The 8,737-nt window shown below is 44.4% G+C and overlaps 1 protein-coding gene across 2 annotated transcripts in view; it reads right to left on the bottom strand.

The window, feature by feature from the left end:
* Positions 1 to 8,737, bottom strand: part of mdn1 (midasin AAA ATPase 1) — a 60,566-nt gene that overhangs the window by 4,529 nt on the left and 47,300 nt on the right. The window contains exons 75-95 of one of the 2 annotated variants that reach the window (XM_086262979.1): positions 8,027 to 8,173; positions 7,804 to 7,930; positions 7,297 to 7,402; positions 7,056 to 7,171; positions 6,444 to 6,848; positions 6,130 to 6,356; positions 5,908 to 6,045; positions 5,211 to 5,401; positions 4,864 to 5,025; positions 4,648 to 4,782; positions 4,427 to 4,562; positions 4,148 to 4,323; positions 3,862 to 3,993; positions 3,530 to 3,683; positions 3,017 to 3,315; positions 2,762 to 2,917; positions 1,443 to 1,544; positions 1,164 to 1,362; positions 887 to 1,057; positions 624 to 781; positions 228 to 323 (exon numbers count right to left, since the gene is read on the bottom strand). In XM_086262979.1, coding sequence (XP_086119105.1) covers positions 228 to 323; positions 624 to 781; positions 887 to 1,057; positions 1,164 to 1,362; positions 1,443 to 1,544; positions 2,762 to 2,917; positions 3,017 to 3,315; positions 3,530 to 3,683; positions 3,862 to 3,993; positions 4,148 to 4,323; positions 4,427 to 4,562; positions 4,648 to 4,782; positions 4,864 to 5,025; positions 5,211 to 5,401; positions 5,908 to 6,045; positions 6,130 to 6,356; positions 6,444 to 6,848; positions 7,056 to 7,171; positions 7,297 to 7,402; positions 7,804 to 7,930; positions 8,027 to 8,173 — 3,533 coding nt within the window. The remainder of the gene's footprint in view (positions 1 to 227; positions 324 to 623; positions 782 to 886; positions 1,058 to 1,163; positions 1,363 to 1,442; positions 1,545 to 2,761; positions 2,918 to 3,016; positions 3,316 to 3,529; positions 3,684 to 3,861; positions 3,994 to 4,147; positions 4,324 to 4,426; positions 4,563 to 4,647; positions 4,783 to 4,863; positions 5,026 to 5,210; positions 5,402 to 5,907; positions 6,046 to 6,129; positions 6,357 to 6,443; positions 6,849 to 7,055; positions 7,172 to 7,296; positions 7,403 to 7,803; positions 7,931 to 8,026; positions 8,174 to 8,737) is intronic. The other variant, XM_086262980.1, reaches the window with a different exon arrangement.

The raw sequence follows: 8,737 nt of genomic DNA, 5'->3' as shown, positions 1-8,737 counted from the left end.
ATGTTCACAAGGACAGCATTTTTATTCAGATTTCCTTTATTTAAACATATTTGAATCTGCAGTGTGTTTGTGTCAGCATTCTTCAACAAATGCAACAAAAACGTATAAAAGACAAAACTTCTCAAGTCTCTTCTTCAGTTAACTGAAGAATAGCAGTGCAAGTCACACTTTCCTACGTGACAGCCACAGTTGAACATGTTTGGTTGAGTCTCCCGGGTCACCCTCACCTCCTCCTGAGTCCCCGGGGCCAGTTTGTGCCAGGCCTCCAGCTGCAGCTCCATCTCCCTCCTTGTTTCTTCTGGGTCTCTCCTCTGTGCTTTCTCCTGGCACATAAGCGCACACACAGACATACAGAGTTATCTTCACGTGTGTAACATTAAACTGATATGAACTGATGTGGAACTGAAGGCTTTGTGACTTTTTTAAATGTAATTAACTCTTTATGGCAGTCAGTGTACGAAAATCACAAGTGTAATGTGGCCTACACTTATTTACATCACTGTAAATCATCTCTTTGTCCACATTACTCAGTTATATGTAACAATAATCAATAATTAACAGTAATTTCAAATACGTTCACTTCTACAACACTTGACAGCAACTCCTTAGAGCGTACTGTGTACCTGCGCAGAGTCCAGAAGCAGCTCAGGAACAACATGAATTGTAGAGTCTGTGCTTCTGCTTGCTCGCTCTTCTTCTTCGGCTTGTTGTTTTTCTTTCCACCTCTCGTCCTCCTGCTCCTCTCCCTGCCTCTGGACCTCCATCTCTCCAGGGTCTACACCTGCAGTACAACAACACTAGTCAAGAGATGCTTCACATCTGAGAAGTTTAAAAATTGTTGAAATGAAAAAAAAAAAACGAGCAGGAGAAGAAGAGAATTTGACACCTGTCTGGGAAGCCTTTGAGGAGTCCAGCTGTTCAGGCTTCAGCTCCTGGACCTCAGCCGCTTGCAGATCAACCTCCTGGTCCTCTGTCTCCATGGACAAATCCTCTTCTTTGTCATCTTCATCCTGGCCCCGAGGCCCTGCTGTGCTCTCCTGCTCTGCACTGGCCACATCTAGGTGCAGTCACACCAACAAACAACAGTTATGTACTTGCTTTGAAAAGCTTAGTTTAAACTCCAGCCAAACCATCACAGACTCAGCTTCCAGGTGATCACCTACCATATGTCTGAGTGTCATAGTTCTGGTCTCCGTGCTTAATGTGCTCGTACAGGTCTGACACCTGCTGGGTGTCGCTCTGCCTGTTGTTCTCGAGGCTCTCTTTGCTTCTTTCGACTGTGCGCAGGCGCTTGTTGACTGGCTTGTTGTAGTCGCCTATAGAGCGTTCACTATCTGCTTGGCCAGGTTTCCTCTTCAAGCTCTGGAAAGGAAAAAAAAACTTAATTAAGAGGAATAAAGGGACACCGAACAGCAGCGGTGAGGCAGAGAATTTTGCCACACCTGAGTCTGACTCTGAGTTTGTCTGTGTGAAGCCATTGTTGCTGTCAGCTTTGACTGGTGGCCCTCAGACTGGCTGGCGTCAGCTGCTCCACTGCCATGCTCCTGTAAAACCATAATAGCATAAATATAGATACAAAAATCATGGCAGACATATTTTATACATGTGTACAAAAACCAAACCCAGCTAAAGTTTGGTGTGGAGGGCTTCACCGCTCTGTGAAAGTAACCAAGCAATTTTTTTGGATGCCATCATCTACTGTAAATTGCTATACAAAACAGTGACACTTTTTCATCTATACACCTTCAGGACAATTTCTGAGACCATTAGCAGTTAATAATGTTTTTCACAAGTGCAAGTAAAACTCTACATCTAGGATCTATATTCTATATCTAGAAAGAGAAATTTGGACCTCTTCAGCGCAGCCATGGAGAGGGAGAAGCTTTCAAAATGCCCTTACCCACAACCCCACCAGGTGCCAGGAGTGGGCTTTGCAGCAACAGCAGCTGCTGTGAGGTCAGGCAGTGTGTGAGAGACCAAGATGCAGACAAGACCAGGACCAGGACCACAGTCTGCCAGGTAAGTTGAGGTAGAAAACCCAGAGGCCCTTGCAGTGACTATTGCAAAGAACGAGCCGTCGCATCCCAGGGAAGGAAAAAAGAAGTGTTCAACCTAGCACGCCTCCAGTATTCCCTGTCAGCTCTCCCTCCTACCTCATGGTTCAAAGGCTCCTGAGGTTCCCAGGTCATCAGGCCTCTCTCAGTCCCCCTCTCCTCTAGACTGGAGAGACGAGACTCTCCAAGTACTATCAAGAATCCCCAGACACTGCATTGTGTTTTGGGGTAACAAAAGAAAAACTTGTGCTCCACACAGAACATATTATAAAATACAATACGTCAGCATTTGTGTGGCTCTCAAGCTGCACTGTGGCACACAAGAAGGCCCTTCAAGGGTGGACAACTTGTTTGTGTAACAGCTTCTCTGTCACACAAACAACCAATCAGAAAGAAGGGAGTCTCACCAGTGCTTTCACTCTTCCCACTTTCTCATTCAGAAGAAAGACAGATCGTCACACTCTGTCCTATTCTGTACTCTTTGTGTATTGAAGGAAAAAAGTACACATTCAGAACTGTCACACACAAAGCGCTCTGTCATTTAACTCACAATTCACATAGGCTAGGCATCAGGATATTCAGTCATATGCGGCCATCAAATATGCTCCTGATCACGGGAGACTCCGCTGTGAATCACTTCATAATCAATCAGAGTCACTTCGAGCCCACACAGAGTATCTGGAGCACAGTGTAGATTTGAATGTTACCTCTTTGGCCTCGTCTCTCTCCGAGGCTTCTCCTGCCAGCTCCACAGCAGTGTCGCTTTGAATGTTGTCCTCTCCTGTCTGACCATCGGTGTCGTGCCATTTCCTCTCAGCGCACTCGGGCAGCTCCTCATCTTCACCACCACCTTCCTCCTCCTCCTATATACGCATTAAAAAAAAAAAAAAAAAAAAAAGGTCACATCAGTCAATACCGTTGCTCACGCCATGCATTGGTGTACTTATTTTGAACATGCACACCTTTGGCTCATGCCCTTTTTCATTTGATGAAGTCTTCGTGTCCTCGTCTCTTCCTGACTCCCGCTCCCTTTCCTCGTCCTTCTCTTCTTCATCTTTATCAGCCGAATCATCCTTTTCTGCTTCTTCTCCTCCCTCCTTCTCCTCTGCAGTTTCAGGCTCCCCATTGTTTTCTTCTCCATTTTGGTCCTTGTCCAGCTCCTCTGCTCCTTGCTCGTTTTCTCCTCCATCTTTCTCACCATCCTCCTCCTCATCCTGATCTGCTTCCATCCCTCTGTCATCGATGTTAAATGGATTATCCTCTGAAAAAGGAAAAAAATTGAATCATTCATTTTCAGCAATTTGTGACTTTTACATCTGTGAAAAGCTCTTTACAAATACACTTACTACACTTACTTGCTTACAATGACCCAGTCTAAAGCCAAAATTGAGCATCACATAAGACATCACTGATAATAAAGCATGCGTGTTTCTCGACTGTGTTAGTAAAGCTATAATTTAAGCAGCAGGCTTCACCTTCACCTTCACCCTCATCTCCATCATCATTATCCTCTCCATCCTTGTCACCCTGGTCCAGATCGAGTTCCTCAGGCAGATCCATGGCCTCGGGCTCAGGTCTCTTGTCTTGTTGACCTTGGTAGGGGTCTACTTCATTTTCATCAAACTCTCTCTGGGACAAATAACAGAAACACAGAGCATGACACACTTGTCCATCCATGCAAATCCTGTTCTTCGCTCACACCGACATTTGCAGTTCAAAGCCCTAACGACTGTTTGTTGTCTATTACCGATTTTACTTTTGACATGTATTAAAATGGAAATCATGGGAGTTAGGTGAGAAGAAAAACCTCATCTCCTTGTTCATTGATCATGTCTTTCTCCTCTTCGTCCATCTGTTGGTCTTCATCCTGGTTCTTGTGATCTTTTTTGGGGTCTGCTGCATCCAGGTTGTCATCTTTGGCAACCAACTCAGACTCACCCTGAAAAAAAACATATGACCATTCATGATGTTACACAGAGAAAACTTTAACTAAAGCTTTCTGGTGGCTGCTTTATATAAATGAAGGTTTAAGATTGGATGCAAACTGCTCTGTCATATGTACTTTTTAAATTGTGTTAATGTTGTGGAGATACCTGATCCATGCCCTGACCAGACTCCTCCTCCTTGTCACTTCCTTCCTCCTCCCCCTCATCATCATCATCATCTCCCCACATTTTTTCATCCAGTGTATCTGTCTGGCCTTCACCCAGGTCACCCATTTTTTTGTCCAGTTCTTCGTCGTCCTCTTTATCTGATTCCTCGTCGTCACCTTCAGATCAAGCAAAGAAATGCAGAGAAAAAATTCAATCATGGTTACCAATTATCTTGTATAGAACCAGCTTGGGATTCCTCTGCTATCCAGCTTAACTGACCTGGTTCTTTCTCATCAGCGTCGCACATCTGGCCATCAAAGTCCTCTGACATCTCAACGGCATTGTCTTCTGACTTAATATCCTCTTTCTCATGCTGTTCAGTCTTTTCTTCCCCCTCCTTGAAGGTGTCCTCCAGCTAAAGGAAGCAAAGGGCAGGAAGACTTGAGTCAAAGTAAACAGTCATACAGTTCACACTACTTAGATGCCAGTATTTTCATCACCTGATCTTCATTCTCGATCTTGTCGCTGACATCTTTCGTGCCCTTTCCCTCTCCTATACCACCACCTTCATAATCGTGAAACTGTTCTGCTCCTTCTCCATCTCCAGCCATAAGCTCCTGAGGCAGGCAGAAACCCTGAAGGGGACACCACATCAACTGCTTAGTTAAAATTACACTGATGGCATTATTATTTCTTAAATAGGACCATGTGAGTACCTTCTGAGCGAGTTCAGTGAAGATGCTGGCCAGTACAGACAGAAGTTTGCCTGTGCTTCTATGTGCTCCCAGTGACACAGCCAGGTAGTAGCATACAAGGTCAGAGTAAATTCCTAGTAGAGGCTCCAGACGAACCAGCATCCTGCACGCCCTGTTTACCTCCTAAAAGTCAGCAGAAACATGTTAAGGTGAAGAGATTCTGAAGACAAAAAAGCCCTTTCATTGCACCTAAACAGATTTGAGTGCACTCAGACTTCCATTCACAGGTTAATATTTAATTCATTTAACCTATAATGAACTTATACTTTGAAAGCACATCTCTGAACAGTTCCAGATGTTCTTGGTACCTGGAAGTGTGGCGGCTGAGAGGAGTCCCTTTGTGTCTTTAGGTGGCACAGAAGCCTCTCCAGCCCAGTACTAACATCTCCCACACGCAGAGCCTCCACCTCAGCCTCCAGTTCCTCCTCCAGCAGGCGAGTCAGGTGACCAGGCTTTAGCAGGTCCTCCAGAGGCTCCTCCTTGTCCTCTTTGGCACCCTCTGAGATAATACATAAACGGAAGAGGTAACCATCATTGCATTATGAACACTGTATATACATTTGAACTGGCTGGAAACAGCCATATGCCAATGGCATGGTTGTAAGACCTACTAAGGATTTTATTCTCAGGATAAATTAAAACCACTTAGAATAACTGCCCCATCCACCACTGCTCTCTCATCCCTCATCTCCACCTCACTCTCTTGAACACAAGTCGGGGCTCTAATATTGAAAAATGTACATAAACATGTTTATATTATTCCAGCAAGTGTCCATTAAAAAATACATTTAAAAACAAATATAAACAAATTTGAATTCATTCTCACATTGCTCAACTATTATGTCACACGAGGCCAAAATTAATGACATCTACAGTAAGTATCCAGTTAGGCACCCCATTACTTTTAGGGTCAAGCACTAAACTAATATAATGCTTTCTGACTACCAATCCAACATTTTACCAGGTCCTAGGTTACCACTGCTGGTTTGAATGCAACCTTCTGACCTCTCTTGGTGTCTCCATGCTGCTCCCTTTGTTGTACTCTCTCCCGTTTCTTCACGAGTGTCTGGACAGAACACAACAATGTGTTGATGTTTGCTTCAAGCTCAGCAGAGAACTCCGTACAGAAGGTTTGCTGGTGATCTGTAAGGGAAATAAAATAAAACATGAACTGCTGACCCATCTGAAACACTGTTAGTTATTCGTGCAGCTGCTCAGTGCTTTGACCTGTGTCATCGTGTCCCAGGGAGAGCACATGAATCCTCCACGTGGTGAATTCTGTGACGGTGGCCTCCACCTGTCCTCTCACATACTGGAGACTCTGGATTACAGCTGGTTGGTTGTCTGGAGTGCCGACACACACATCTGAGGTGAAGATCTGCTCCACAATGGGCATCTGAGCCCCTATAGCTCCCAGACGGTTGAAGGCCGAACAGCATTTGGTAAAGTAGTTCCTGTGGGAAACAGCAGTGCTGTTGCAACCGTTTTGTATTTGTTGCTGTAATGTTAGACTTGAAAAACGCCAGACAATAATGTCTTACCATGTATGAAGAACACCATCAGAGATTGGCTGTGCTGCACAGTCCAGCTCCACCTTCAGGCTCTGCGTCTGCTCCAGCATTGTAGTGACACGCTGATGTAGTTGGCACCATGCAGCGTCACCCCTCCTCATCAAGCAGCCAGGGGGTTGTCGCTGCGCTGCCAGTGGGGATGGACACCTCAGGGTGTGCTGCTTGCAGCTGCTCACCTCCTCCTTCTGAAGGTCTTCGGGGCAGCAGTGCAGCAACCAGGCCAGCTGCTGCAAAAGGGTATTACACTGGGCTGCGAGCGCTTGGCCCCTCTTCACCCAGTCCTGGAGAGAGGCTTGGGGTGGGAGGGTGCAGCCTGGCTCCTCACTCTGGCTTTGTAGGTAGGCCTTGATGCCCTGGACATTGTCAGTTAGCCTCCTGGGTGAAGTGATAACAATTAAGTTAGATGCTGCAAAGTTTCCATGGCAACATCTTATTTTTTTAGTTTGATATAAAACATAAATCTAAAAAGAAATAGTAATGGTGTTCTGACTGAATAGCCTGTGATGCACCTGTGCCACAGCAGCCTTTACTTCTAAAAGCAAACCTACACTTTGACATATAATGTTATACTAGCGTACTGACCTGAGATGGACCCATTGTTCAATGAGTTTGGCCAGCCGTCGCCTCTGTTTGAGGAGCAGCTTGAAGAGGTGAGAGGAGAAACCCCTGCATCGCTCTACATTCCCCAGACCCAGCTCCTACAGCAAACATTGACACACATGCATCACAATGAAGATAACACATGCTAAACTTTAAGTTCCTCATTGTGATGCTTGATTTTCATCTAGTTCATAGGTACAAGTGTAAGTTGTGCATGTCGCACCTTAGCAGCGTGCTGCAAAGCAGTCTGCAGGGCAGTGTTCCTGGCCCAAGACTGATAGAAGTACTTCTGACAGCCGTCCCATGCTGTCAGCACCTCAGCAAACAACCTACAATAGGAAAAAAGAGAAAACAGTGTCTCACTGCAAAACCAGAGCATGTCCACACAATTACAGGCGACGCTGTAGTTGGCCTTTTAATCTCTTCATTGTGCAGTATGTCACTGGCCATCTGTTCTGTAAAGCAATAGCTAGCTACATGTGTTGCTTGTTTGATAGAATCCATCCACACACTTCACGATTACATCTGTTCTTGAGTGTTGGAGTGTAATTCGTTTAATGTTGAGGTAACTACTGAAATATTAAAATCTACATTAATATTGTGGCTTACTTCTGTGTTTGTTTTAAGAACTTCAAAATAAAAGCACTGTTGCATGACAGAAAGATTAACCCTCATGCAGCGCACGAGGCACTGATTCAGAACAAGGCCTCTGTAAATAAGTTCTAATTACATGCTCTCTGCATTCTCCTGAGTCTTGACAGCTGAGAGAGCGGTCGTCATCTCCAGCGGCTGCATGTACAGAGCCTTCTCTGCATATGCTGTCCTGTTCCATATTAGGCCTTTGCGGTACGACAGACCTTAAAAGCCAATCATACAGAAAAAAAAATTAATTCTATTTAAAAAAAAAAAGTATAGAAGTTAATTGAAAATGTAAGTCAGTGTGGGGAACCGACCTATTTCTGTGAGCATCTTGAACAGGTCAGACAATGCCCTCTGTTTCTGCTGTAGGATGTGCTTTATCTCAGCTTTCTGCTTGTCTTTATCTGCTGATGTGTTTATTGTGAGGCTCTGCAGGTCCCGCAAGTTGCTGATGACCTCGCCTGAAAGAAAAAATATTTATAAAGATTTTTTTTTTTTTTACATTTACAGTATATATAAATAAAGGTTCACACACACACACACAGTCCATTTAGCTGGATTTGAGCAGACAGTATGTCTGAACACCTCAGCATTTGTTTGGCTTCTTCTGTCACATCATCAATAAACACTAGTGTTCCACTGTCACTGGCAGCCATGCATGTCCAAGCCATCACACTGTCTCTGCCGTGTTTTACAGATGATGTGGTGTGCTTTAGATCATGAGCTGCTCCATGCCTTCTCCATACATTTTTCTTGCCATCATTCTAGTAGAGGTTAATCTTGGTTTCATCTGTCCAATCAATGTTTTTTAATTTTTTTTTTTTTAACAAAGTTCATTCTAGCCTTTCTGTTCTAATGGTGGTGCGTGCAGTGCTGAAGCCTGACCTTCCATGATGGTTCCTGACTGCTCCTCTTCTGCTGCCTGAGGTATCTTTTATCCTCACTAATTTCAAGCTAATCTTTTCCCCACTTTGTTATTATGAGGTATTGTGTACTGAATTTTAGAGATCAATAATGAATTTAAT

Source organism: Aulonocara sp. 'chitande type north' Nkhata Bay, linkage group LG15, assembly GCF_057382095.1.
Source record: "Aulonocara sp. 'chitande type north' Nkhata Bay isolate Kocher_YH1m ecotype deep benthic linkage group LG15, A_spYH_male_GT1.1, whole genome shotgun sequence".
Lineage (NCBI taxonomy): Eukaryota > Metazoa > Chordata > Actinopteri > Cichliformes > Cichlidae > Aulonocara > Aulonocara sp. 'chitande type north' Nkhata Bay.
The sequence above is the reverse complement of the archived record's forward strand: the minus strand, read 5'-3'. Positions and strand labels throughout refer to the sequence as shown.